General features: G+C 52.5%; 1 protein-coding gene and 1 non-coding gene across 20 annotated transcripts; both read left to right on the forward strand.

The window, feature by feature from the left end:
• CHD3 (chromodomain helicase DNA binding protein 3) lies at positions 1 to 27,975 on the forward strand. Of its 19 annotated transcripts, none has more exons than XM_036341452.1 (40): positions 1 to 262; positions 5,318 to 5,430; positions 5,942 to 6,112; positions 6,357 to 6,496; positions 7,975 to 8,258; positions 8,486 to 8,613; positions 8,795 to 8,945; positions 9,168 to 9,361; positions 9,675 to 9,908; positions 10,100 to 10,303; positions 11,289 to 11,500; positions 12,487 to 12,618; positions 12,988 to 13,087; positions 13,490 to 13,681; positions 13,836 to 14,036; positions 14,399 to 14,536; positions 14,812 to 14,933; positions 15,083 to 15,256; positions 15,392 to 15,533; positions 15,746 to 15,877; positions 16,500 to 16,617; positions 16,830 to 16,954; positions 17,415 to 17,646; positions 17,941 to 18,107; positions 18,558 to 18,735; positions 19,166 to 19,231; positions 19,950 to 20,035; positions 20,172 to 20,305; positions 20,820 to 20,964; positions 21,277 to 21,439; positions 21,561 to 21,682; positions 21,780 to 21,915; positions 22,026 to 22,127; positions 22,308 to 22,436; positions 23,359 to 23,467; positions 23,641 to 23,773; positions 24,079 to 24,320; positions 25,005 to 25,503; positions 25,726 to 25,852; positions 26,701 to 27,975. In XM_036341452.1, exons 1-40 carry the CDS (start codon positions 7 to 9, stop codon positions 26,820 to 26,822), a joined length of 6,555 nt encoding a protein of 2,184 aa, XP_036197345.1. In that variant the 5' UTR covers positions 1 to 6; the 3' UTR covers positions 26,823 to 27,975. The 19 variants fall into 19 exon arrangements, with proteins under 19 accessions (XP_036197345.1, XP_036197354.1, XP_036197356.1 ...); XM_036341461.1 differs by having other exon boundaries at positions 25,340 to 25,503; XM_036341463.1 differs by having other exon boundaries at positions 24,079 to 24,274; positions 25,340 to 25,503.
• LOC118672576 lies at positions 20,434 to 20,572 on the forward strand. The gene has a single exon (XR_004973131.1).
• Positions 27,976 to 27,987: the final 12 nt, after the last annotated feature.

Here is a 27,987-nt window from a genome sequence, read left to right on the forward strand (position 1 = left end):
CACAGGATGGCTTCCCCTCTGAGGGACGAGGAGGAGGAGGAGGAGGAGATGGTGGTGTCGGAGGAGGAAGAAGAGGAGGAAGATGAGGGTGACGAAGAGGAGGAGGAGGTGGAGGCGGCCGACGAAGACGATGAGGACGACGACGAGGGGATCCTCGGGCGCGGGCCGGGCCACGACCGGGGCCGCGACCGCGACCGCCACAGCCCCCCCGCCTGCCACCTCTTCCCGCCGCCGCCGCCGCCCCCGCCGCCCCCGCCGCCAGGTAAGCGGCCGCCGACTCACCCCCGCCCCGGCCCGAGGGGGCCGCCGGCGCGCGAGGCCGGGCTGGGGCGACGCACCCGCCGCGCGGCCGAACCGAGGCGAATCCGGGGCGCGGAACGCCGTCTCGGGCCCGGGGCCCCGCGGCGGTCCGAGCGGTCCGGGCGGCGGCGGCGGCCGCGGGGCCAGGCCTCCTCCCCTCCCCGCCGCCCCCCGCCCCCGCCGCCGCCGCCCGGGCTGGAGAGCGCTGGGCGCGAGCTGCGCGCGCGGACCGGGCCACTCGGTCGCGGCTTCGGGGGAGGAGGAGGAGGAGGTTTTTTTTCCCTCGGCGGGGAGGGGGCAGGCAGGAAACGGCCGCGGCGAAGCCCGGGCCCCCTCCCTGGCCGCGCGAGGGACCGCGGAGACCCGGCGGCCGGCCGGCGGCGGGGGAGGGGCGCGTGGGGGAGGGGCGGCCGCGGGCACCCCGCGGGCTCCGGCCCGGGTGGGGTCGGCCGGCGGTGAAGTGGGGTGTCCGCGTGTGGAGCGGCCGCGGCCCTCCCCGTCCCCCCTCAGGAGTCGGAGAGGCGGCGGGGGGGCGGTGTCCGTGGGACCCCCACCTGCCGGGACCTCAGTGTCCGCCGGCTCGGGGCCGCGGGGGGAGGGTCGCGTGCCTGTCTGGGCCGCCGAGGACCGGGCAGGTGGCGCACCCTCCACGCAGGCCACTTCCGGGAACCCCGCAGGGAGAGCGGGCACTCAGAATGGGGGGGGCAAGGGTCTGGGGGCCCAGACGCCCCCAAGTCCATCTCCTGTGCTCGGGGCTCTTTTGTGTCAAGTGCGCACACCCCGCCCCCCCGCCCCTGTCAGTCCGGGTGGCCGAGCTGCCCGGCCAGGAGCCTCACGTGGCTGCCACTCACTGTCACTCCAGCCGGAACCACCCGCGCCCCGAGCAGGTCGGGGCGAGTGAACTGCCCACCCTGCTGCCCGGCGGCCCGGCCGGCGCTCGGCCCCTCCCCAGGGACGACCGGGCGCCTGCCTCCCGGCCCTTCCTCCCGCTGCGGAGGGGACACCCTGCTCGCCCCGGGCCGGAGACGGCCCCGCGCAGACCCCTCTCCCGGGAGTTCTCTCTCGTCCTCGAGGCGAGCATCCTTAGGCTCCACACCCTCCGCTGGGGCAGTGAAAGGGGAGACCCACGCCCCGAGCCTCTGGGTGCCATGCGGCACCAATGCACCAAACTTCGCCACGTCCAGCAGCGTGTTCTTTGTAAAACGGTCCTGCCGATCTGTGGCGCCCGTGGCAGGCGTCCTGTGGGGAGAGTAGGTGCTTCTATTTAGGAGGGCAGGGGGCTGCGTGTCGGGTGAAACGGGATAAAGCCCTCTCCACCGTCGCCAGGCTGCTCTGAAAGGGGAAAAGTTTTTAGAAAGTTGTCCCCGCGAGCCCATTGATTTGCTGGAGGGAAAAGGAATCAGGAGCTGGGAGGGAAGGCGCCAGGAAAACAGCCCAAGGGGCTAAAAGCGAGGGACAGAAAGGATGTCGGTTCCGAGGGGGATTGGCAGCTGTCACCCATTCGCATTTCCAAGTTGGGATGTGCGATCGGGGGGTTTTGATCGGGATTTAGGTTTGTGAGCGGAGCAGGGTCTGAGGGGGAGATGGGTCTTTGTGTCAGTTCTCCCTCCCCTTTCCCTCTTGGCGTTCTGAATAGACCAGAAGAAACGTCAGATGTTTTTAAAATTCTTTATTTGAATTGAAAACCCACCTCCTCTGTCTCCCAGGGCAATTTTTATCTCCCTTTCAGCCCTCCAAGTCTAATCAGTGACCTTAGATGACTTTCTGGGGTAAAACTTTGGAAAAATATTTTTAGTCTGCTCATTATTTCTGTCTAAGTGTGGGCTAAATCACCCTTCTTCAAGGAAATTTGCTCGGGCTGCCCTCCCTCAGCCTTTTCTATGTGCGTATTAGAGGCTTCTATTGTTTTTCCTTTTGACTGCTTTGATTCTCACCATTTTGTCTTACATTTTTTCCCCAAGACCAATTTTATCCCTTCCCCCCTCTCCAGTCTCCTTACATTGTTGAACGTTTAAAATAATAGCACTCGTATTGATGGGGGAAGGGAGCAGGAAGCCCAAAACTCATTTCTTCTCCCTCCCCCTTCTGGCAAGTCTAGAGAAATAATATAACATAATATATAGATGTGATTCCTGGGGGTGGGGGTGGGGAATGATTGTGGGTGGTGCGGAAAATTCTGGTAGTTTCTTTGCAAAAGGTCTGAAGATACAAACCCACCCCCTGCGTGCAATACGCATGTGCAGCAGACCTATTATGGTGGTTCGTTGTGGGGGAGGGAAGGGAATTTGAGAAAAAAATAAATATATGTGTGAGAGATTGATGGTGAGATTAGGAGAGGGGCGGGCGGGAGGCGCGGCTTGCAGCGAGGCTCCTCCCGCTTTCGGGGCTGCCAGGCTCCGCCCTCCGCCCTCCGCCCTCGCCGTCTTCCCGCGATCCGCCGGGCTGTGGGAGAGTCTGGGCTCCAGGCCAGCTTTGAGCGGCTGGTGAGACCGAGGTTGGGGTTTAGATTTGCCTCACTGCCCTCCCTTTCCTTTCCTTTCCTTTCCTAGCCACGCTGCTACCTAGCCTCTCCCCACCACTCTCTTCCGAAGTCCGGAAACCTGCTGGGGTGGGGATTGGACTTAGGGCGGCGAGGTCCCAGGGCTGGGCCCCGCCCCCAGCTGGTGGCGACCCAGGCGGTGTCCCTGGTCCTTAGCCAGTTGGCCGGCTCTTGCCACTCTCCCCGCAGCCCCGTTTCCATGTTCCTATTAATCTCCGTCCCCGGGGTTAGGGAGAGCTGACTGCTGAGGCCTGGCGTCTTACTGACTTCCTATTTCCTATTACAATTTTCACTCTGCCCTCCCCCCGCCCCCATCCCCGGGAGGGTGGGGAGCTTTCTGCAGACCCCCCACCCCCCCCTATTCCTAGGGTGTCTTCCTGCAGGAGAGGACACGGGATCCAGGAGTTAGGAAGAACAGCATTGAAGGGATTCTGAGGCAATGGAAACGGAGGCCTCCAGTGTTAATTGTGGCTAATTTTCCCTTGGCTGTTGTGGGAGGAAGGATTGTGTGTCCTGGAGCAAGGGGCTGGGCCAAGCGCTGGTTCTCTCCAGCACAGCCACAGCCACAGCCACAGCCACCTCTGTCTAACAAGACAGGTCTGGCTGGTTAGTCTAATGCTTGCTGTGGGAGCAAAGCCAATCAGGGCTCCATGTCTCTGTGGCATCAGTGTCTTCCTCTGCATGGAGTAACTCTGTCTCCTAAGCCTCCACAGACTGGCAGGGGTCATGGGAAATGGAGCAGGGGGAAATCAAGGAAGAACCAGCCCTGGCCTCTCTGACAGACATTTGGAGAGAAAGTTAGGGGCCTAGTAGCCCTGCTGAAAGCAGGTACAGGCTATCCTCGATGTGTGCTTGTAAGTATGAGAGTATGCTTGTGCATGTGATAGTATAGATGCAGGGTGTGTCTGTGTCTATATCTTTGTCTGGGTCTCCCATACTGTTTATTTATGAATGGTCAGGATGTCTGGAACTAAATTTAGAAATGAAGGGTGAGACTAAGGGACAAAGAATAGGGCCCTAGAGTTCCCAAAGGGAGCAGGGACATAGAAATAGATTTGAAGGCAGATTCCAGGCTGCTTAGGAGGAGAAGGAACCCTACATAATAAAAGCCTAATATGTTGAGTGTCCGGTCGTCTGGTCAGCCGTTCAACCAATCAGAGCATAATATGCTAATGATATGCTAAGGCAGCCCAACTGCTCGCTATGATGTGCACTGACCACTATGGGGCAGACGCTCTGACTGGTAGGTTAGCTTATTGCTGGGGTCTGGCCAATTGGGACTGAGCGAGAGGGGCTGGACAGGCCCTGGAGCCCTCCCGTGGTCCCTCCCCGGCTGGCCAACCTCCTGCATCCCTCCCCGGCCCCAGTCATGCACTGGTGGGGTCCCTCAGCCTGGCCTGCACCCTCTCACAATCCGGGATCCCTCGGGGGATGTCAGAGAGCCGGTTTCAGCCTGATCCCTCAGGCCAGGCCAAGGGACCCCATTGGTGCACAAGTTCGTGCACCAGGCCTCTAGTCTATATATATATATATAAAAGGCTAATATGCAAAGTGTCCCCTCAGAAGTTCCACCAGGAGTTCGATTGCTAGCTATGACTTGTGCTGACCACCAGGGGGCGGCACAGAATGAAGGAAGGCCCCGGCCAGCAGCCGGGGAAGGGAGGCCCCAGCCGGCAGCCAAAAGGCCCCAATCGGCCCTGATTGCTGGCCAAGCCTAGGGACCCTACCTATGCACGAATTTTGTGCACTGGGCCTCTAGTATTTAGATAATTGTGGACGCTTTCTACTGTAGGGTTAGGGTGTGATGAAGGAGCCAGAAACTATGAACCTGGGGGCCAGAAGTGAAAGTGCCAGCTGATAATTTTTTTTCCTCCAGGGCTGTGTTGGGGTGACAGAAGGCTGGGTGATCATCTGCAGGAATATAGAGGCCTCCCTCTTCACAAAAAGGATGTGAAGGGCCCCAGGGTGTTAGAGTGAGAACCCAGGTGTCCACCTTTGGCTCTCCCTTCTCAGCATCTGGCTTAGGGAGCTGCCAGCTTGTGTCTCCCCACTCCAAGTGCTGGGGTCGGGCCAGGCCAGCAGCTGGGCATGGCTTCCCCAGTTCCTGGGCAGGATGCCAGCTGGCTAAGCGAGGTTCTGGAAGGCAGGAGGAGCCCTGGCGGCGACTGAAAGGACCTGCCACAGTCGGAGCCCATGACCTAGAGCCTGGTCCCTTGTTAGTAGGAGGGGAGAGAAGGGAGTGGTTTGGCTGCTCTTTCCTTCTGACCCTTGATCTCCCATTCAGAACCAGAGCATCCCAGAGTACTTAAAAGACTCTGTTTGCAACCAGTGAAAAGAGTCAAGGTTCGGAGGAGTTAACGCTGGAGTTCCTAGAGAGTGGGAAGTAGGAACCAAGGAAGTTAGGAAGGGTGAGGTCAAGGGCCTGCATAGACCGGGAACCTAGAAGCTTAGGTTTTTCTGTTATTCTCTGCTCTAAAGATAAGGATGACATTCGACTGCTGCCTTCAGCATTGGGTGTGAAGAAGAGAAAACGAGGACCCAAGAAGCAGAAGGAGAACAAGCCAGGAAAACCCCGAAAACGCAAGAAGCTTGTAAGTGTTAAAGACTTCTGTCTCTACAGTAAGGTTCAGGAGACCCATTCCCAGAGGCCTAAATTGTTTCTCGTCCTGTCTTACCCCCCTCAATCCCTCTCCGCCCCCCCCCCCCCAAACACACCGCCAACCTCCCTGCACCTCTTGCTGGCCTGTATCTCATGTATCTGGGACCCTAACTGCACTTACTACAAACAGGGAAGAGCCTAGTTTTCTATGTAACTTGCCGTAGCAACAGAGAGAAGCAGTTGAAAGCACAGGCTCAGGAGGTAGACTGCATGAATTTGGAGCCTAGCAGTCCTCTGTCTTCTTGGGCAATTTATTTAGCTCTCTGTGCCTCAGTTTCCTCATCTGCAGAAACACACACAACCCAAACGTGCATACAAATAGATTAGTTACTGTCTCATAGGATTGTTGTGAAGGTTAAAAGAGACAATATGTATTATTGCTACGAACAGTTCCTGGCACATGGTAGGGCTGAGGAAATGTAATTTTTATTTCTCTCCCTTAGGACAGTGAAGAGGAATTTGGCTCTGAGCGAGATGAGTACCGGGAGAAGTCGGAGAGTGGAGGCAGTGAGTATGGAACTGGACCAGGTCGGAAGCGGAGACGGAAGCACCGAGAAAAAAAGGAGAAGAAGACCAAGCGGCGGAAAAAAGGGGAGGGAGATGGCGGGCCCAAGGTGAGTACAATTAGGGAGTAAGGGGGAGAAATGAATAGTGAAGACAGATGTGAGGAGGGAGAACCCCAAAGGGGGCTATTTGCTAAATGGAGAGGCTACAATGGGGGACAGCGGGAGATTGGGCTGGAGAATGGGGACATGAAGCAGAAAACCCAGGGAAGCTGGTGGGCCGGTAGGTAGGACCCACCAGCTTCCCTGGGCCTAGGCTGGGGCCTGGAGAAGCACCAACTCAGCCTCACTAAAGCCTGGTGTCTCCCAGCAGGTAGAGCAGAAGTCATCAGCAACTCTGCTTCTCACCTGGGGCCTGGAGGACGTGGAGCATGTGTTCTCGGAGGAGGATTACCACACGCTTACCAACTACAAAGCCTTTAGCCAGTTCATGAGGTGCGGTGGGACTGGAGAGTCCGCGAGAATAGACACTTCTTATTTTGGGGAGGCCCTGGCCCTTCTGAAATCTGATAAAAGCTAAGAAACTGATCTCCAAAGAAATTCACAGCACGCGCACACACACAAAGTTCCAATGTAATTTTAGGGAATCCCTAGACTCCTAAGGATCCAACGGCCACAGTCAGGAGCCCTTCACAGGTCGGGGAGTGTCACAATTCCAGCACCAGGTTAGAAAATGCTCTAGTGACAAAACATAGTGAGGACTGACAAGAGTCCCAGTTTCTCCTGGATGACTTCTCTCTAGACGGCAGCTGAGAGAGAGCGTCAGCATGCCTCCGTTTTCTTTGCTCAGTTATCCAGTCCTCTGCCCCTACTTTAGGCCCCAGTCATAATGGAGGATGCATTGCTAGCAGCAGGACCTGAGCTTCTGTGGCTCCCAAGTAGAGTAGAGTATAGCAGAGATGCCTGTTAGGGAGCAGGCACTTTAACATAGCAGTTTAATGCGCTGGAGGCAGCCTCCTGAGGTTCAGGTCCTCGTATCCTGGCAAGTAACTACACATCTGTAAAATAGGGATGTCATAGTGTGTGCCTCACAGGGGTCTTGTCCTGATTTGATGGGATAATGAATGGAAAGCTCAGTACAGTCGGTGCCTGGCTCCTAGGGAGCATTCAATACCTGGTGGCTGTTATTAAGTACTATTATCTCACCTACCTCACTGCTACAATCACCCATATCCCTGCAAGAGTGTGGCCCGTCAGACTCCACCTGATGGGATCCTTCATCAGGGCTCATGGAACTTGTTAGAAAATTCAGAGAATCATAGCAACTCAGTATTATTGTGAGGATAAAATAAGGTGTGATGGCCATAGCCAGTTTGGCTCAGTGGATAGAGCGTTGGCCTGCAGACTGAAGGTCCCAGGTTCGATTCTGGTCAAGGGCACATACCTCAGTTGCAAGCTCGATCCCAGGCCCTGGTTGGGGTGCATGTGGGAGGCAACCAATCGGTGTGTGTGTCTCTCACATTGATGTTTCTCTGACTCCTCCCTCCCTTCCACGCTCTCTTTAAAATAATCCATGGACCCAAAAAAATAAAATAAAATAAAATAATCCATGGAAAAATGTCCTAGGTGAGGATTAACAACAACAAAAAAGATGTAATGTATATGAAAGTATTTTATGAAATGTAAAGTAATATTCAAAAGTAAAGCATTTTTATATCATTTTTGTTTTATCCTTATCTTCTGTGCATTTAAATTTTATTTTGCTTTTTCTGTTTTTTTAAATACCTTTTCTGTCTTATTTAACCATTTTCTTTAAACTTTTCATTTATTTTCAAGTTGATGTTATTCTTAATAGGACATACTGTCACCACTCAGGAATCCTAGCTTGTACATAGACTTAGTTGATAAGGGGAAATGGCAATATTCCCAGAACATCTGTAAAAGGTCTCAGTCTTCTGCTTGTATGTTTACAGGCCCCTAATTGCTAAGAAGAATCCTAAGATCCCAATGTCGAAGATGATGACCATCCTTGGAGCCAAGTGGAGAGAGTTCAGTGCCAATAACCCCTTCAAGGGGTCGGCAGCAGCTGTGGCAGCAGCAGCGGCTGCAGCAGCCGCAGCTGTAGCTGAGCAGGTGTCAGCTGCTGTCTCATCGGCCACCCCCATAGCACCTTCCGGATCCCCTGCCCTTCCACTCCCACCTGCTGCTGATATCCAACCCCCACCCATCCGAAGAGCCAAAACCAAAGAGGGCAAAGGTGAGAAACCCTCTTTGAACAACTGTCACCCCACCCTCCAAGCCACATGTCCTCAAATTATAGTCTAGAACTCTCTTGTCCTCTCAGTCCTGATTGCTGCAGGAGAAGTGTTCTCCAGGAAGGGTTCTCTGTGAAATCAGAACCCACAGAAAGGATCCCTGTGACCTCTGTCATCCCAGGAGGTCATGACCTCTGCTTCTCCTCCCTCATTGCCACTCCTCATCCAGGTCCCGGCCATAAGAGGCGGAGTAAGAGCCCCCGAGTGCCTGACGGACGCAAGAAGCTTCGGGGAAAGAAGATGACACCACTCAAAATCAAACTAGGGCTTCTGGGTGGCAAGAGGAAGAAAGGCTCAGTGAGTAGCCCTTCCCTGTTCGCTGTACGCCTTCAGGGTGTCAGGGTTTGGGGCTGGGGGGTGGGGGGGGGCAGGTGTCCAGACACAGGGGTCTATGAGGGAAGCTGAAGTGGGAGCTAGAGGCCTGGGGAGGGGAGTAAAATCAAGTCAACCTCTCTGACAGCCATGGGGCTATGGGCAGTATGTTTTTCAGAGTGACGAGGGCCCCGAACCAGAGGCTGAGGAGTCAGACCTGGATAGTGGCAGTGTCCACAGTGCCTCAGGCCGTCCTGATGGCCCTGTCCGCACCAAGAAACTAAAGAGAGGCCGGCCAGGGAGAAAGAAGAAGAAGGGTAAGGGCTGTCAGTTGTGTGTGACCTTGTCAATTTGCTTTCCTTTCATTCCTTCATTGTCTTTCTTATTTTCAATTTTGAATTCTGTATTCAACCCTCCTCTCTCTCTCTCTCTCTCTCTCTCTCTCTCCCCCCCCCCCCCTCCCCGCCCTCCCCTCCCTGCCCCCTCCCCAATCCCTCTTTCTTTCTCTGTTCCTTTGCCTCCACGGGGGTATATGACAGTCCTGGGCTGTCCTGCAGTGGCCGGGGAGGAGGAGGTTGATGGCTACGAGACGGATCACCAGGATTACTGTGAGGTGTGCCAGCAGGGTGGGGAAATTATTCTGTGCGACACCTGCCCCCGTGCCTACCACCTCGTCTGCCTTGATCCTGAGCTTGACCGGGCTCCTGAGGGCAAATGGAGCTGCCCCCACTGTGTGAGTACCTGGTGCCAGCACGTCAGGGACCCGCCCGCCTTTTCCTCCGTGGTTTCCGTTGTCCTCTTCCTATGCCCAGAGGCCTGGCCTTCTCAGTAACGTGTTTAAGTGACCAGGATTCTAGTCTGTATCTCTCCCCATCCCTTTGCTCCCCAAATCAACGTTTTTAGAAACTGGGACATCCTGTGTCTTTGTTCCCACCAGTCTTCCAGGCACTTCTAGGACTTAGGTGTCCTGTCCTTGCCTCTATCTTCCAACCTCACGCCTATTTCCTTTCTTCTGTCTATGTCTGTGTCTGTCCTTGGCCTCCCAGGAGAAGGAGGGGGTACAGTGGGAGGCCAAGGAAGAGGAGGAGGAGTATGAAGAGGAGGGAGAGGAAGAAGGGGAGAAGGAGGAAGAAGACGACCACATGGAGTACTGCCGTGTGTGCAAGGATGGTGGGGAGCTCTTGTGCTGTGACGCTTGCATCTCCTCCTACCACATTCATTGTCTAAACCCACCCCTGCCTGACATCCCCAACGGTGAATGGCTGTGTCCCCGATGCACAGTGAGTGTACCCATCTCTCAGTGTTTACTGTCAGCCCTGACTCCTGTCCCATCTCTGGGTCCCAGACGTTTAGCTCTTCCTCTGCTCTCCCCCACACTTAACCCGAGATTCCCTGGTGGGATCCCTCTCCGACTCTAATGGTGGGCTCTTTCTGCCTTTTTCTTTCCTCCTCGTGTGTGTCCATCCTGAAGTGCCCCATGCTGAAAGGCCGTGTGCAGAAGATCCTGCATTGGCGGTGGGGGGAACCGCCTGTGGCAGTGCCGGCCCCCCCACAGGTAGATGGGAATCCAGATGCCCCACCTCCTCGTCCTCTTCAAGGCAGATCAGAGCGAGAGTTCTTTGTCAAGTGGGTAGGACTGTCCTACTGGCACTGCTCCTGGGCCAAGGAGCTTCAGGTACAAGGGCCTTTCCTTGCCCTCTGTCCTGTGACCCCATTTGCTGCAATTGTCTCTCTCACCCCTCTATTTTCTGTTCTTCCAAATACACAGATTTTGCTTTCCCTCACATCAAGCCTTAGGCCCTCACACCATACCTACTTTCTTAGTTTGCAAATGTGGTGTTCTTGGTCTCTAGTTCTTTCTCTCAGTTTTTATTAGATTTCTTCCCGCAGATATAACATAGTCTTCCTTAATCCCATCTCTTATCTAACTTTAACCGTGTTTTACCTATATTCTCAATTTTTTAAAAATATTTTTTTATTGGTTTCAGAGAGGAAGGGAAAGGGAGAGAGAGAGACAGAACATCAGTGGTGAGAGAGAATCATCGATCAGCTGCCTCCTGCATGCCCTAGACTGGGGATTGAGCCCGCAACCCAGGCATATGTCCAGACCGGGAATCAAACTGTGACCTCCTGGTTCATAGTCGATGCTAAACCACTGAGCCCGCTAGCCGGGCTATAGTCTCAATCTTTTTTTTTTTTTTTTTTTTTTTATATTTTATTGATTTTTCACAGAGAGGAAGGGAGAGAGATAGAGAGCCAGAAACATCGATGAGAGAGAAACATCGACCAGCCGCCTCCCGCACATCTCCCACTGGGGATATGCCCGCAACCCAGGCACATGCCCTTGACCGGAATCAAACCCGGGACCCTTCAGTCCGCAGGCCGACGCTCTATCCACTGAGCCAAACCGGCCTCGGCAATATAGTCTCAATCTTAATAAACCTACTCCCTGCCTCCTTTGTTTATTACATCCCCACACACGTCCTGACTCTGTTCTGCTTCATTGTATTCTCCTGCTTTCGCTTTAATTTGTGTGTCTCATCCCATCTCTCTCATCGCTCCCTTTTCCATGCGCTTCCCCTGGTGGCGTCTTCCTTCTTCCCTTTGTTCCCTGGGATGGTAGGGTTGTCTCTTCCCCACCATCCTCTGTGCCCCATCAGCTGGAAATCTTCCACTTGGTAATGTACCGAAACTACCAACGGAAGAATGACATGGATGAGCCCCCACCCCTGGACTATGGCTCTGGTGAGGATGATGGGAAGAGTGACAAGCGCAAGGTGAAAGATCCGCACTACGCTGAGATGGAGGAGAAATATTATCGTTTTGGCATCAAGCCAGAGTGGATGACGGTCCACCGTATCATCAACCACAGGTGAATCCTCGTTCCCTGGGAAGGCCTTGGCCCTGGGATATGCCGCCCTTCTTGTTGGAAGTATGGCCGCATGTTAGCATTTGTTAATTAACCAAATAATTGTTCTATCTGAGTAACCCCTGCTGCAGCCCCAGCCCTTCTGGCCTTGTTTCCTCTATGGGGATGAAAGACTCCGGGGGGAAGCCCAGCCAGCACTGACTTTTTGCCATTGCTTCCTTTAATCTCTAACAGCACAGGAAATGACACGTGCGTCTGGGGATCAGGGCATGAAAGCAAAACATGAAAAACATGTTTTTAGTATTTCTACTAAATACAGTGCTTTTAGTATTTCTTTCTTCATAGTACTTATTACTGCCTAGTGCTATAATTTATTTTTCTGTTTCATTGTTGCCTTCCCCAGTAGAATATGAGCTCCATGAGAATAGAATTATTTGTCTCTTCTGTTCACTCCTGACTCACCAGTGCCTGGCATATAGTAGATGCTTAGTAAATACTGATTGGATGAACAAGTGATATTGAAGCCCAGGGGTGGGTTTTTGTTTTTTTTTTGTTAATCCTCACTCGAGAATATTTTTCCCATTGATATATAGAGAGAGTAGACGGGAAGGGAGAGACAAAGAGAAACATCGATGTGAGAGAGACACATCAGTTGGTTGCCTCCCACACATTCCCAACCAGGGCCAGGATCTAGCCTGCAACCAAAGTATGTGTCTTCGACCGGAATTGAACCTGAGACCCTTCCGTCCCAAGGCCGATGCTCTATCCACTGCGCCAAACTAGCGAGGGCCCCAGGGGTGTTTTTTGATAGTTGATTTTTAGGAAGCCATTCTGAAAAAGTTAAGGTAGTATTTCAGCCATTCTGAATTCCCTTTTAGTGGCCAGCATTGTGGATTAAGTAACAAATTATGCATGTTTGCTGATAATTGTGTTTATTATGATTTTTTCCTACTTGTGATCCATATTATTTTTCTCCTCCTGTCCCACAGTGTGGATAAAAAGGGAAATTACCACTATTTAGTAAAATGGAGGGACTTGCCATATGACCAGTCCACGTGGGAGGAAGATGAAATGAATATCCCCGAATATGAAGACCATAAGCAAAGCTACTGGAGACACCGGTAAGGGAGCCATGTCATGAGTTAGAGGGAGTCTGAGGATAGAGGCATAAAAGCTAAACCTTTAGCATAAAATGAGGTACAGTAGGGACAGACCTATCTAGAATCTAGGACATTGGGAACCTGGGTCAGGTTGTTTGGGGTGGGGTTGGCGAAGAGGCAGTGTGTGGAACAGAAATATGATTTAGCCTGAGCAATGAGAAAGGGTGCTCAGGAGTAAGAGAGTTAGCTGTAGAGGTGGAATCTAAGGGTGAGGGTACAAAGCCTGGGAGAATATGTAGATTATGGGAAGTGGGAGATAGGTCTGGAATGAGTTCCGAAGAGTGGGGGTACCAAGAACCAGGCCTCACTCAGGACCCACTCTTTTCCCAGAGAACTAATTATGGGAGAGGACCCCGCCCAGCCCCGAAAGTATAAGAAGAAGAAGAAGGAGCTACAGGGTGATGGGCCTCCCAATTCTCCTACTAACGACGTAAGTCCTGTCACGGCTTTGCTCTCATTTCTGGAGCCATGGTGATTGAACATTTCCCAGAGGCTACTGACAGAACTTCCCAGAGTTTCAACAGCTTCTTTGAATAGTAGCTCTTTCTTCAATATTCAGCCTTGCCCCAGGAGTGGCTAGGAATTTTGGCATAAGAGAGCCACTAGAGACAGAAGCACATAGGACCCTTCCACCAGCTTCCTTCCCCACAGTGCTGCTGGGTGTTGTTTTAAGGAATGAGGGGGACGGACTAAAGACTAGAACTTTCATGAGCTCTGGCTATGGTAAAGGGAATTGTGACCCAACTTGGTACCAGTGCCAGGGAGGAGGGCAGAGGAGGAGACCAAGACAGCTGACAGTTTCCTTGAGCTTTTTGACTTCTTAACTCTACAGCCTACAGTGAAATATGAGACTCAGCCACGGTTTATCACAGCCACTGGAGGCACACTGCACATGTATCAGCTGGAAGGGTTGAATTGGCTACGTTTCTCATGGGCCCAGGGCACTGACACCATTCTGGCTGATGAGATGGGGCTGGGCAAGACCATACAAACCATCGTCTTCCTCTATTCACTCTATAAAGAGGTGCTGAATTCTGGGGCTCCTGAGGGGGAAGCCAGGTTGAGGCCTACGCTGGCCTGGGGAATGAGGGAATGGAGGATGGTGGGGCGGGGGGTGACGGGCAGAGGACTGGGGTATACAACCTAGACTAATGGTCCCCCCTACCCTCTACTCCCAGGGCCACACAAAGGGTCCCTTCCTGGTGAGTGCCCCGCTCTCTACCATCATTAATTGGGAGCGGGAGTTCCAGATGTGGGCACCCAAGTTTTATGTGGTGACATACACGGGTGACAAGGACAGCCGGGCCATCATTCGTGAGAATGAGTTTTCCTTTGAAGATAATGCCATCAAAGGCGGCAAGAAAGCCTTTAAGATGAAGGTAAGCCCCTCTGCTTCATATCCTCTCAGACCTCAGATCTGCCATTTCTTTGCCCCAGCCAGGATTTCAGTTTCTTTATTCCTCACTCAGCTTCTTCCTCCTTTACCCACCCTCACCCTCTGCGTTCCCGCCCTGGAGATGTAGTAGGCACTCCCAGGGGTGCACATGGATCTGTCCGTACTGGACATGTGGTGCAAGTTTGGGGGCCACGTTCAGTGATCCCTGCGTGGAGCCAAAGTTGGAGGACAGGATAACTGAGTCCCTTTGGCAGTCATGGTCAGGACAGGGTGCCCTGGTAGAAAATGGGGGTCTAGGGGCTGGGGTGTCGGGTGGCAGCCGAATGGATAATGTTGTGTTGGCAGAGGGAGGCACAGGTGAAGTTCCATGTTCTCCTGACATCGTATGAGTTGATCACCATTGATCAGGCAGCACTTGGCTCCATCCGCTGGGCCTGCCTCGTGGTGGATGAGGCCCATCGACTCAAGAACAACCAGTCCAAGGTGAGTGCGACGCTCAGGCCTCAGAAGCTTGAGGTGTGGACTCCGACTTGCCTTAACCCTAAAATACTAAGTACCAGGGGCTTCTCTGTAGTCCAGGAGGCAAGATGCCAGAGAACCTCTGGGAGAAGTCCAGGTTGGAAGAGGGTGAGGACTAGGGACTTGGAGCCTCTGATCCTGGAGGGAATGGAAGCTGGAGGCAGGAAAAGGTTGATACTGTGGGCCAACCATTTGCCACTGATGGGCCCTTTCTCCTGTCTTCTTGTCCCATTTTCTAGTTTTTCAGGGTCCTCAATGGCTACAAGATAGATCATAAGTTACTGCTAACAGGGACTCCATTGCAAAATAATCTGGAAGAGCTTTTTCATCTGCTGAACTTCCTCACCCCAGAAAGGTTTAAGTAAGTAGCTGCTTAGGGCAGTCTGCAGAAATGAGAGGGGTGGGGGGTGCTAAAACAAGTGGGTGGAGGGTTCATCTGAAGTGAAGAATAGAGCTTGAGTTCAGAGGCAAAGAACCTGACAGCTGTTCACATCTCCTCCTGGCTACTAGCAACCTGGAGGGCTTCCTGGAGGAGTTTGCAGACATATCCAAAGAAGACCAGATTAAAAAACTGCATGATTTGCTGGGGCCACATATGCTTCGGAGGCTCAAGGCTGACGTCTTTAAGAACATGCCAGCCAAGACAGAGCTCATCGTTCGAGTGGAGCTGAGTCCCATGCAGAAGTGAGATGCAAGGCGGGTTACCTGGACCAGGGGTTGGGCATTTGTTGGCAGCTTTCCAAGAGTTGGTGATCAAGTGCAACATCATAATCATTTATCTTATTGTGTCTCTTCTCTACCCTCAACCCCGGTCTTCAGGAAATACTACAAGTATATCCTGACTCGAAATTTTGAGGCCTTGAATTCACGAGGTGGTGGGAACCAAGTGTCACTGCTTAACATCATGATGGATCTTAAGAAGTGCTGCAACCATCCATACCTCTTTCCTGTGGCTGCTATGGTAGATACACGAGCTGGGAACTGATTAGTACATGCTTGGCTTTCTAACAGTGGGAGGTGCTGAGCACAGGGCTGAAGCTGGGACTGGATTTCTGAGAGGAGTAGGAATTTTAAAGGTGTGGAGGCTGGATTTGGGCTTCTAGCCTTCCTAGGCACAGTTAGAATATAGGGGTATGTTTCCTTATTCTCTCCTCCTTTCTCCCTCTTGTCCAGGAGTCCCCAAAACTCCCCAGTGGGGCTTATGAGGGTGGGGCACTTATTAAGTCGTCTGGGAAGCTCATGCTGCTGCAGAAGATGCTGCGGAAGCTGAAGGAGCAAGGACACAGAGTGCTCATCTTCTCACAGGTGACCAGCCCTGTGCTTCACGCTCACCACCCGACTAATCCCTTGCCTCCTTCCTGTGCCTGCCGTGGGATGAGAGATTAGGAGATGGCACCCTTAAGTTTCTGGTATAGCTAAGTTCCTCTTGGACCCTGGTCCCTGTTCTTTGGAAATTGTAGTCAATTTCTTTTAAGCCTCATGGAGAGAATGGGAGGGTGAACCGTCTGCCTCTTCAAGGAGGTCTCTGGGGGCTGGTAGCTATTTCTATTTCTTAACCTTATTGGAGAGGGGAGGAGAGGCAGACCTTTTGGAAATCTTATGAAAGCTATGGGTCCACTCTCCAGAAAAGCTGCACAATTAAACAGTTGTATACAGGTTTTTAGGGGATTTATAGATTTCTTTGAAAACTTTTCGTGGGTCTCAGAGAAGAGTCTCTGCCTTAGGAGAAATGATCTGAAATCAAGAAGAAATTATGACAAGAATGTGGAATGAGAGGGGGTCTGGGGGAAGCAGCACCAGGGGAGCATAGGAGTGCAGGGAGACAAGGGTAAAGATTGGGGTTGAGGGAAAGTAAAGGGATAGTCAGAACAGCCAGGGCACACCCCACTACCTCCTCATTCTGGACTCTTCTTTTCCCTTGCTCTAGATGACCAAAATGTTAGACTTGCTAGAGGATTTCTTAGACTACGAAGGCTACAAGTATGAGCGCATCGATGGTGGCATCACTGGTGCCCTGAGGCAGGAGGCCATTGATAGATTCAACGGTAAGCGGGGAGATGCCTTGGTCCCACTGCGGGAGGCCTGAGAAACCAGTGCATAGGTCCCTGGGCTGGGAGGGGCCTCTTCTGGGAGTATATAAGCCCCTTGGGCTTTTGAGTTGGGGACAGGGTTGTTTGTAGTCAGGGAATATCTAGGAACAGGTAGACTGAATTGCTGGCTACAAGAAAAGCCTTATCTCCTGATTCACTCCTCTTAGCTCCTGGGGCCCAACAATTCTGCTTCCTCCTGTCCACCCGAGCTGGGGGCTTGGGCATCAATCTGGCCACTGCAGACACTGTCATCATCTTCGATTCTGACTGGAACCCTCATAATGACATCCAGGTGAGAACTCGCCTCCTAGAGCTTCTGCACCATTTGGCAAGGAGGCTTTGGTTCATGGAGGAGGGTGTCATGTTCTGGGGTCAGAAATAAACCTCTGGGGGCCCCTAGCCAGTTTGGCTCAGTGGATAGAGCGTCGGCCTGCAGACCAAAGGGTCCCGGGTTTGATTCCAGTCAAGGTCACGTACCTTGGTTGCAGGCTCCTCCCCGGCCCGGGCCCTAGTCGGGCTCGTGCAGGAGGCAACAAATCGATGTGTTTCTCTCACATTGATTTTTCTCTGTGTCCTTCCCTCTCCTATTCTCCCTAAAAATCAATGGAATTGATTAACAAAAAAAAACAAAAACAAACCTCTGGGGGGACAGATAGAAGACTCTTCCTTGCCGGTCTCCTTTCCTGAGCATGTTGATGGCATTTCCTCTGCCATCTCCCCTGGCCCGTCCTCACTTTCTCCCACTCCTGCAGGCCTTTAGCCGCGCTCATCGAATCGGCCAGGCCAACAAAGTAATGATTTACCGGTTTGTGACTCGTGCATCAGTGGAAGAGCGAATCACACAAGTGGCCAAGAGAAAGATGATGCTGACCCACCTGGTCGTGCGTCCTGGGCTGGGCTCCAAGGCGGGCTCCATGTCCAAGCAGGAGCTGGATGACATCCTCAAATTTGGCACTGAGGAACTATTTAAGGATGAAAACGAGGGTGAGAACTTCTTTTGCAACTTCTTCGAACTGGCCCCTGCTCTCCCGTGAGCACTTCTCTTCTGAAACCCTTGAAGAAAACTGTTCTGTTCAGTCTGTGGAGAAAGTTGGCCCCTTTCCTTTCCTGTAGGGTTGAAAACAACAAATCACTACATTGACTTCCAGGGAAAGGGCCTTCTCCAGAGCTCCTGCGGAAGGGAAGCAAAGTGGAATGCTTTCCTTTGATCTTTTTAAAGTTCTGCCCGAGATTTTGGTTGGAACTCAAGAGTTCCCTCTTGTTCCCCATCTCCACCAGGGGAGAACAAGGAGGAGGACAGCAGTGTGATTCACTATGACAATGAGGCCATTGCTCGGCTGTTGGACCGAAACCAGGATGCAACCGAAGACACTGATGTGCAGAATATGAACGAATATCTCAGTTCCTTCAAGGTGGCCCAGTATGTGGTGCGGGAGGAAGACAAGGTGAGGGGCTGGGGCGAGGTAGGTACTGTCTATCCCAGGCCAACTCTGAGGGGCGGTTTCCTTTGCTGGACCTCAAAGTAGGAGGATCCCTTTCCTCTTGTTTTTTATCTGATCTTTTATCTTAGTGCCCAGCAAAGAGCAGTAGTGAACCACAAACAACTGCTTGGTCTGGGTCAAATTGGACTGTGGAGAAAGACTTAGGCACAGAAAGCGCTGCACTGATACACACATAAGGGTGCTTTCTGAGTCAGAGCAGGAGGGACGCAGAGGGCACTAGAGGAGAGGTTTCGAAAGGGAAATAACGAGGAGGAGCGTACTGAAGGTAAGAGATAAGGAACAGGAAAACGTGCGATGTCCAGAAAATGTATGCAGAGCTGAGATCGAGGAGGCAGGAGGGAGAAGGACTGGGTGAAGCGGGAAGCCACCAGCATTCATTCTCCTGCTGTTCAGATTGAGGAGATCGAACGGGAGATCATCAAGCAGGAGGAGAACGTGGACCCTGACTACTGGGAAAAGCTGCTGAGGCATCACTATGAGCAGCAGCAGGAGGACCTAGCCCGGAACCTCGGCAAGGGCAAGCGGGTTCGCAAGCAAGTCAACTACAACGATGCTGCACAAGAGGACCAAGGGGAGGACTGCCCCCCCCCGCCCCCCCCCCCGCCCCCCCAGTGCAGGAACTGAGAAGCACATAGTGCTGAGGAAGGGCCTGAGGCTGGGACATTCCGTAGGAAAGAGAGAGGCCTAGAAGTTGGGCCTTCTTTCTTAAAGGGAAAAGGAATTAGGAAGGATCAGTAGGAGCTACCCAGAGGCCAGGTGGATTTGCAAGCGATCTAAACTGTTTGGTGGTGGTGGAGGGTTCCTATGGACACCCAGGAGTCCTTGTTTAAAGTGGGTTACACAGGATTCAGGAGGGTCAGAGACAAGGTGTGTGGACATGGTTCAGGATATATGGCTTTGAAGTCAGACTGCAGACGTCATCCAGCATCCCCAGGAGGCATCCAGGAGGAAAGGGCTTGTGCAGGGAGCCATCACTGACACTGAGTCTTTTCCCCTTGCAGATAACCAGTCAGAATACTCAGTGGGATCAGAGGAGGAGGATGAAGACTTTGATGAGCGTCCTGAAGGTGGCATCTACTTTCCTGACTTTCTACCACATCTCTTCTCATTTCACTTCCTATTGTCCTTTAAGCCCAGTTTTTATATAAATAAATGCCTTTTTTAAAAATTTATTTATATATATATATATATATATATATATATATATATATATATATTTTATTGAGTTTTTACAGAGAGGAAGGGAGAGAGATAGAGAGTTAGAAACATCGATGAGAGAGAAACATCGATCAGCTGCCTCCTGCACATCTCCTACTGGGGATGTGCCCGCAACCCAGGTACATGCCCTTGACCGGAATCGAACCTGGGACCTTTCAGTCCGCAGGCTGACGCTCTATCCACTGAGCCAAACCGGTTTCGGCAAATGCCTTTTTTTTTTTAAGAAAAAGTAAAGATTACAGATGAGCAGAAAGAAAGAAATATCCCTAACCTCACCACTGTTAAAATTTGGAGTATATAACCACACAAGCTTAGATGCCTAAATGAAAGATAAAGAAAGGTTGCATCATTTTACATTCCCATCAGTAATCTTGCTTGCATCAAATATTTAATAGTAATTTTTCACTACTGAGTTAGTAGTTCTGAAAGTGCTTGGAAGAAAATTAGAAGTGCCTCCGACATGTCACAGGCCTTCCCCGAGTTCTTTATCTTGTGGGAATGGGGTGTTGGAAGGACTGGGGGGTGGAAGAAGTAATGGATCTACTTGCTGGGGTCATCCCTGTCCAGGGCGTCGACAGTCAAAGAGGCAGCTCCGGAATGAAAAAGATAAGCCACTGCCTCCACTGCTGGCTCGTGTTGGGGGCAACATTGAGGTGAGAGCTGGGCCCGGGCGCCCCGGAGTTCCCTAAGGAGAGAATGAAAGCTGGGGTCGGAAATTGAGTCACTGAGGGAGAAAGGACCAAGAAATGAGAAGCCTGGATGTCATCACCCTCTCCCGCCTCTCCCTAGGTGTTGGGGTTCAACACCCGGCAGCGGAAGGCTTTCCTCAATGCCGTGATGCGCTGGGGGATGCCCCCGCAGGATGCCTTCACCACTCAGTGGCTGGTGCGAGACCTAAGGGGCAAGACTGAGAAAGAGTTCAAGTGAGTGTGGGTGATTCGGGACAGTTGGATGAAAGGGTAAGAGCTTTGGGTGTGTCCTTCTTCCTCTTGGCCCCATATGATGTGATCTTACTCAGCTGACCATCACGCTCCCTGCCGTACAACAGTCCGAGCTCGGTTTCCTGGGGGGTGGGCTTAGCCTGACCCACCTTCCCTCAGACGAGCTGAGAGTAGAGAGGCCGGGCTTCCTCCCCATGGGAGAGGTGGTTACGAGAGGAGCCTCTCCTAGACTGTCCTTGCCTCACATTTATTTGGCCATTAACCGGGCAGGGGAGCTGGTGAAAAGGATGAGGAGCTGACTGATGGGGCCTAGGAATGAAGTACCAAAGCCAAGGAGACAGTGGAAGAACAAGGGGAGGGGCAGATGGGGGTTTAGGATTTGGAGAGGCTCAGGAGGACCCCTGGAGGCACCTCAGGAATTTAGGGTTCAGGGGTTCTGTAACCCCTGTCCTTCTTAAGGCTCTTCTAACCCACCTTCAATCCCCATGGTTCTTAGGGCCTACGTGTCTTTGTTCATGCGCCATCTCTGTGAGCCCGGGGCAGACGGCTCTGAAACATTTGCTGACGGGGTCCCTCGGGAGGGCCTGAGTCGCCAGCAAGTATTGACCCGCATTGGAGTCATGTCTCTCGTCAAGAAGAAGGTATCACATGGCCCATGCACACAGACAGTGGGGCGGTTAGGGCCTGGGTCTGGGGCAGGTTGGAGGGGATCAATGGGGGGAGAGAGGGACATATGTAATACTTTCAACAATAAAGAATTATTTTAAAAAATAAGGTACAGTCTTCTCCTCACCAAAGGGCCAAGCTGGCAGCCTGGCCCCTGTCCTTCCTCTGTCTTGCGTCCCTGAGTTCCAGACTCAGGCTGGTTCAAGATGTGACAGGGGGGACTGGAGCTCCTTGGTGTCCATTGCCTGAAGCAGATCCTGTGTCTGTGACACTCCCTCTCCCCTCAGGTACAAGAGTTTGAGCACATCAATGGGCGCTGGTCGATGCCTGAGCTGATGCCTGACCCCAGTGCTGACTCCAAGCGTTCCTCCAGAGCCTCCTCTCCTACCAAAACGTCTCCCACCACCCCCGAGGCTTCTGCTGCCAACAGTCCCTGCACCTCTAAGCCTGGTAATGGGGCAGCATAGTTGGAGAGATGGAGATGAGGCCGGTATCGGATGGGGCCAGACGCAGAGGGATTGGAGTGAAGGTGGGGAGTTTCTGCCTTCTTCACTCTGCCTTCCCCCTGTAGCTACTCCAGCTCCAAGTGAGAAGGGAGATGGCATAAGGACGCCACTTGAGAAGGATGAAGCTGAAAACCAGGAGGAGAAGCCAGAGAAGAATAGCAAAATTGGGGAGAAGATGGAGACAGAGGTGTGTGGCTACCTGGCTCCTCTAAGGAGAAGGAAGGGGGTCTTGAAGGTCAGGTGTCTGGGAACCCTGCAGTTCATCCAGATTCATTGTCTCCCAGGCTGACGCCCCCAGCCCGGCCCTATCGCTCGGGGAGCGGCCGGAGCCAAGGAAGGCCCCTCTGGAGGATGAAGAGCCAGGGGTGGCTGGAGAGATGGAGCCTGAACCGGGGTACCGGGGGGACAGAGAGAAGTCAGGTGGGTGCATGGACTTAGGGGTGATGGGCTTAGAATTTGGGGGTTCCCTCTTCTGGGTTCAGGGAATGAGGGTGACATTCTCCCTTCCTGTCCCTTACCCCCTCCCACAGCCACAGAGTCGACGCCAGGAGAGAGGGGGGAGGAGAAGCCGTTGGATGGACAGGAACACAGGGAGAGGCCAGAGGGGGAAGCAGGGGATTTGGGCAAGAGAGGTAATGGGTGGAAGGACTGGACACTTGGGAACCTGAGGGAATCAGGGGAGGTGGAGTCTGGGGGACCAAATGCCTGGCACCTGGGTGGGTTGCTGTTCCCAGTTCCAGCAGAGCACAGGGGGTAGTCGTGGGGTCTGGAAGGAGACTCCTCAGGTGTGAGCTCTGTCCCATCTGCCCTAGCAGAAGATGTGAAAGGCGGCCGGGAGCTTCGGTCTGGGCCTCGAGACGAGCCACGATCCAATGGGCGACGTGAGGAGAAGGCAGAGAAGCCACGGTTCATGTTCAATATTGCAGATGGCGGCTTTACAGGTGGGTGGGTGTCGCTTACTGCCACCTATTTTTCACTGGGATTTGCTCATCCTCATAGGGTTTCTCTTTTTGCCTGAGGCCTTAATTCCAAGTAATTGCCAATGAAATGATACACACTGTCTCTACTCCTTGCCCTCAGTCCTTCTTAAGTGCACAGTGGTCCTCAGGTTACATCGGAGCTCCGTTCCTACGGCGCGACGTAACACGATTTTCGCCGTGAGTCGGAACCCACCTACATAAGCACCTACGTCACTCACATGGAGCACATACACTGCAGTGATGAAGTGAAACAGTAAAAAAAATTAAAACAAAGATAACAATTCCTGACCTTTACTTGTGGTAAATAAATAATAAAAAACATAAAACACATATGTACATACGTCGAAATTACAGAATCTTTTTTTTTTTCATGTAAGTAAATGGGAGATGGCGACGTAACCACGAAACAACCTAAGTCTAGTCCAATGTAACCCAAGGACTGTCTGTACTCTTAACTCTAAAGTTGTCTTTAATTCTACCTTTATTTATTTATGACTATATTTTTTTTATTGATTTCAGCGAGAAAGGGAGAGGGAGAGAGAGAGACATCAATGATGAGAGAGAATCATTCATCGGCTGCCTCCTGCACGCCCCACACTGGCCATGTGCCCTGACCAGGAATCAAACCCTGACCTCCTGGTTCATAGGTTGACGCTCGACCCCTGAGCCATGCCGGCTGGGCTCTACCTTTATTCTTAATTCTAACTTGAACCTTGTTTGTAACTGCTTTTATTCTTAACCCTACTCTAACCTTGACCTGTCCCTCATAAAGAGCCCTTAGTGTCCTCCACCACTGTTCAGTTCCCTCATCTCTACCTGTTTGTTGGGTTGGATGTGGTTTGAAAATTCCTGATGCCTCATCTATCTTCCATCCTCTTTTCAGAGCTTCACACACTGTGGCAGAATGAGGAACGGGCAGCTATTTCCTCGGGGAAACTCAATGAAATCTGGCACCGAAGACATGACTATTGGCTTCTGGCTGGGATTGTTCTGTATCCTTTGATACAAATACAAGAAAAAAAAGGTTCTTACAACCTAGAGAGAGGGGAGTTACAGGGAAGAGGAGTCCACACCCAGAGAAGGGGGCATCGTGCCACCCTTTGGGAAGATCAAGCCCAGGCCATTCCTGTTAAATTCCTTGATGGTCCTCTTCCTTCATTGGCAGCCATGGCTATGCACGGTGGCAGGACATCCAGAATGATGCTCAGTTTGCCATTATCAATGAGCCATTTAAAACTGAAGCCAATAAGGGGAACTTTCTGGAGATGAAAAATAAGTTTCTGGCCCGGAGATTCAAGGTGGGCATGAGGAACAAAAGGAACAGTGTTGAAGACGGGCTTGGGTGAGAGGTGGGCCCCCTCTGGTTGGACTGTGGGGAAGGTTAACACCTTGAGGGTGGTGGTGATGCTTGAGGCCAAGACTGGAGTGTAAGCTTGTGTTTGTGACTGTGGTCTGGATCGGGGTTGGTGCTAGGGTCGGTATTGGTGTGGAGTGGGGATGCCCTGGGTCAGCAGTGAGAGCAGTGTGGTCTCCAGTCTGGCTCACTGTCCACTCACCCACTGCTGGCAGACCCTGCGCTAACTCCCTCTCCCCCCGCCCTCAGCTCCTGGAGCAGGCGCTGGTGATAGAGGAGCAGCTTCGGCGGGCGGCCTACCTGAACCTATCACAGGAGCCGGCGCACCCCGCCATGGCCCTCCACGCCCGCTTCGCCGAGGCCGAGTGCCTGGCTGAGAGCCACCAGCACCTCTCCAAGGAGTCGCTGGCGGGGAACAAGCCGGCCAACGCCGTACTGCACAAGGGTAAGGGCCGCGGCGGCCCCGCGCGGGGGAGGGCCCACAACGCTGCGTAAGTCTTCACCCCGCACCCCTCAAAATCTTCCCACCCCTCTGACCCCTTTACCCTCTGAACCAACCCCCTCTGACCTGTAACCCCACCCCTAACCCACCTGGCTTTTAGCCACTAGAGTTTGTGCAGCCAACTCTCATCCTTGTCTAATAGCATTCACAGCAGTGCTTAAGAGAGGGACTTTCTCCCCAGAACTCCATGAGGCTGTGCCCCATCCCCTCCAAAGGGTAGAAGATCTTCACTGACCCACATGCTTGCCATACTGCCGATAGCACCCTCTCTGGGGCCTTGGCCTGTGTAGAGCCACAAAAATCCTTATCCCCAATCCCACAAATCACATTCCTCAGACCTCATTCACCCACGAGGCGGAAACTACCACCATCCCACCCTCTGACCTTACCCCATGAAACTTCCCTTTGACCTTCAACCCTTCCTCCCAAACCTTCTTACCTTGAAAATAAAATATCAAATTCCAAAGCCCTTTAACCATCTAATTCTATCTGATGTAGTAATTGACTCCTGGACCCTTTGATTCCTGTTTTAATTCCTAATGCTGACCCTCTAACCTCCCTCCCCCCTAACATATTAAAACCTTGATCCTTAAATCTTTGACACCACTTACCACCTCCCCACGCCTCCTATTTCCTCCCTATCATCCCCAACCCCAAAACTTCCTTCTTACAGTATGGGATGTTCTGACAACTCCCCGCCCCTATGTCTTCCAATGTCCTCCCCTATCCTCCTTTTCTCCGTATTTTCTTTTCCTTCTTCTCTCTCCGTCTATCTCTGTGATGATCTGGTCTCTCTGCCTCTTTGCCTGACACTTACCCACTCACTGAGTCGCTCTTTTTCTGTGTACTTCTATCATTTTCTTCTTCTCTGGTTCTTTGACATCTGTGTCCTCTCACTCTCTCTTTCTGACTTTATCTGTCCGTCTGGCTCTTCATCTCTTTTCCTGGCTCCATCTCTCCCTTCCCTGTCTCTCTCTTGCCCTTCTTTCTCCGTGGCCCGGGCCCCAGTTCTGAACCAGCTGGAGGAGTTGCTGAGCGACATGAAGGCAGACGTGACCCGCCTGCCGGCCACGCTGTCTCGAATACCCCCCATCGCAGCCCGCCTTCAGATGTCCGAGCGCAGCATCCTCAGCCGGCTGGCCAGCAAGGGCACGGAGCCTCACCCCACACCGGTAACCTCCTTCCCCTCTAATTCCATTCTCCCTGTTGGTATACATACTTACATGGAATCCTATACAATATGGAAAATGACTTACTCCAGTATTCTCATCACCCTCGAGTCTCCTTATATTATACCCCTCAGTAGTTCGAGAGTTTGGTCCTTAAAGTTTTCCCTTCAGCTTATTTCCTTTCAGACTGTGGACTCTCTAACTTGGGTTCCCTCTCTATTGCAGGTCTTTCCCCCGGGTCCCTACGCCACACCCCCGGGGTACGGGGCGGCCTTCAGCTCCGCTCCCGTAGGGGCTCTGGCCGCCGCAGGCGCCAATTACAGCCAGATGCCTGCAGGGTCCTTCATCACAGGTCAGCTGACTCCCTCTCATTTCTCCTTTTCCACGCTTTTCCCTGCTCAGCCCATCTCATTTCCTTGGCAGTACCCAGTGTTTTATGGAATGGAGTTGTTCTGGGGTTTATTCTTCCCACCCTTTCCTTAGCTTCTCTTCCATTTCCTTTCTCAAAAAACCTCATCCAGGGCTTCAGTGGTTCAGCTATCTCTTACCTGAGCCCCCTCCATCTGGGCTACTTCAGAGAAAGAGAATGTGAATGAGAAGGGGGTATAGTGAGAGTTGGAGCATGTGTTCCATCATGCGGCACAAGGGGGAACCTCAGGGAGAGGTGTTTGCTCTGGTCTTACCACCCCTACCCTGGACAATTGCAAGTGGCATGAGGTGACTTAGAAATGAGAATATACTGCCTGGCCATTGTGGCTCAGTCGTTGAGTGTCAACCCATGAACCAGGAGGTCACCCTTGATCCCCAGTTGGGACAAGCAGGAGGTAGCTGATCAGTGATTCTCTCTCATCATTGATATATATATATATTTTTAATATATCTTTATTGATTTCAGAGAGGACGGGAGAGGGAGACAGAAATATCAGTAATGAGAGAATCATCAATTGGCTGCCTCCTGCACACCCGGGCATATGCCCTATCCCAGAATCAAACCATGACTTCCTGGTTCAGAGGTTGATGCTCAACCACTGAGCCATGCTGGCCAGGCTCCTTAGTGATTTTCTAACCCTCTCTCCCTCTCCGTTCCTCTCTCTGAAATCAATTACAAAAAAGAGAGAGAGAACGAGCATATACTATTGTCAGAAAGTGATGTTTGGGAGTGAAGTAGGGATTTGACTTCCTTATCCCCTTTCCTAACAGCCGCCACCAACGGCCCTCCAGTGCTGGTGAAGAAGGAGAAGGAAATGGTGGGGGCATTAGTGTCAGACGGGCTGGACCGGAAGGAGCCCCGAGCCGGGGAGGTGATCTGTATAGACGACTGACTGGATCCCAGGCCTGCCCTTCACCCAGGCCCCGTGCCCGAGGCCGACCCCCAGCTCAGACTCTGGGGTCTGCTGCCAATCCTCCGCCTTCCCCACCCGCTGGGCCACCACTGGGCTAGGAGCCCCTTTGCCCCTCTCTATGACTCCTCTTTTCAAGAAGGGCCCTTTGTCTCTCTCCACTCCCACACATCTTTCCCACCATGCTTTGAAGACTGTGCTGGTGAGAAGAGGTCTGGGTGGGAATTGGTTAGCAGGGTCTTCCAAGAACCTTTATCCTCCACTGCCAAACATACACAGCTTCCCAATAAATGGTTGTGGGGAGGTAAGAGGTGGAGCCTTTATTCCTGCAGGATAAGCTCCATCTTGTGCAGAGGTGGGGGTTAGCACTGCCTGGCCTTTAGAAACTTCCGGTGGAGGGAAGGAGCTTTGAAGAGAGGAAGGGGACTTTAGATAAGGATGACCATGAGCCCTGGCAGAGAGAAAGGGAAGAGGAGGGGTGGCTGCATGTTTCCTTCCCTTGCCTCTCCTGAAATAGAGTGTGGAGCAGTTAAAGGGAGTCAATTGCTGTTCCGCCTCAGAATAAAGGCGCCATTCACTGGCTCAGTTACCTCCTGTGTACTGGCATCTTGTGTTGGGCATCTTACCCCCTCCACAGGGGCCAAGAACCACCCCTACAAAGAGAGTAATGGTTGGGCGATACCCCCTCAAGCCAAAGAGGAGCTCCCCAATCTGACCTAGGGACCCAGGTGACCTAGAAAGGGTGGGAGAGAACACAATGGGCCAGATGCTGGGGGAACCCCCAGCTCTGGGGCTCAGGTTCTTTGAGGACTTCTCCCCTTTCTCCTGAAGGCCTGAAGACGGACTAAATTTGAGTGTGTGAGGCAGGGGGCCTAGTCAGGAGGCTACTTGCTTTGAGGACCAGAGAAAAATAATGGAGAGCCGGCTAGGGAGACACGGGCACGCACACCCTCTTCCCAGGAGGGGCTGAGGAGAGTGGCAGTTTGCATGGCGAACCCTCCACCTCCTCTTCGCTGCCCCTTCACTTTCTTGCTGGCCATTCCCCAGTCTCTCTTCACACTCACTCCTGGTCTGTCCCAATCCCCTCTTCTGTATCAGGTTTATTGGTTGTACATATAAATTATACTTTCCTTTCTGTGTGCTCTGT

Source organism: Myotis myotis, unplaced genomic scaffold (assembly GCF_014108235.1).
Source record: "Myotis myotis isolate mMyoMyo1 unplaced genomic scaffold, mMyoMyo1.p scaffold_m19_p_17, whole genome shotgun sequence".
Classification (NCBI taxonomy): domain Eukaryota; kingdom Metazoa; phylum Chordata; class Mammalia; order Chiroptera; family Vespertilionidae; genus Myotis; species Myotis myotis.

Coding starts and splice junctions, on each gene's coding strand:
- CHD3 (XM_036341452.1), top strand. CDS start 7: ATGGCTTCCCCTCTGAGGGACGAGGAGGAGGAGGAGGAGGAGATGGTG. Junction 14,537..14,811: donor TCAAGAACAACCAGTCCAAG/GTGAGTGCGACG, acceptor CCCATTTTCTAG/TTTTTCAGGGTCCTCAATGG. Junction 21,916..22,025: donor GGGGGACAGAGAGAAGTCAG/GTGGGTGCATGG, acceptor CCCCTCCCACAG/CCACAGAGTCGACGCCAGGA.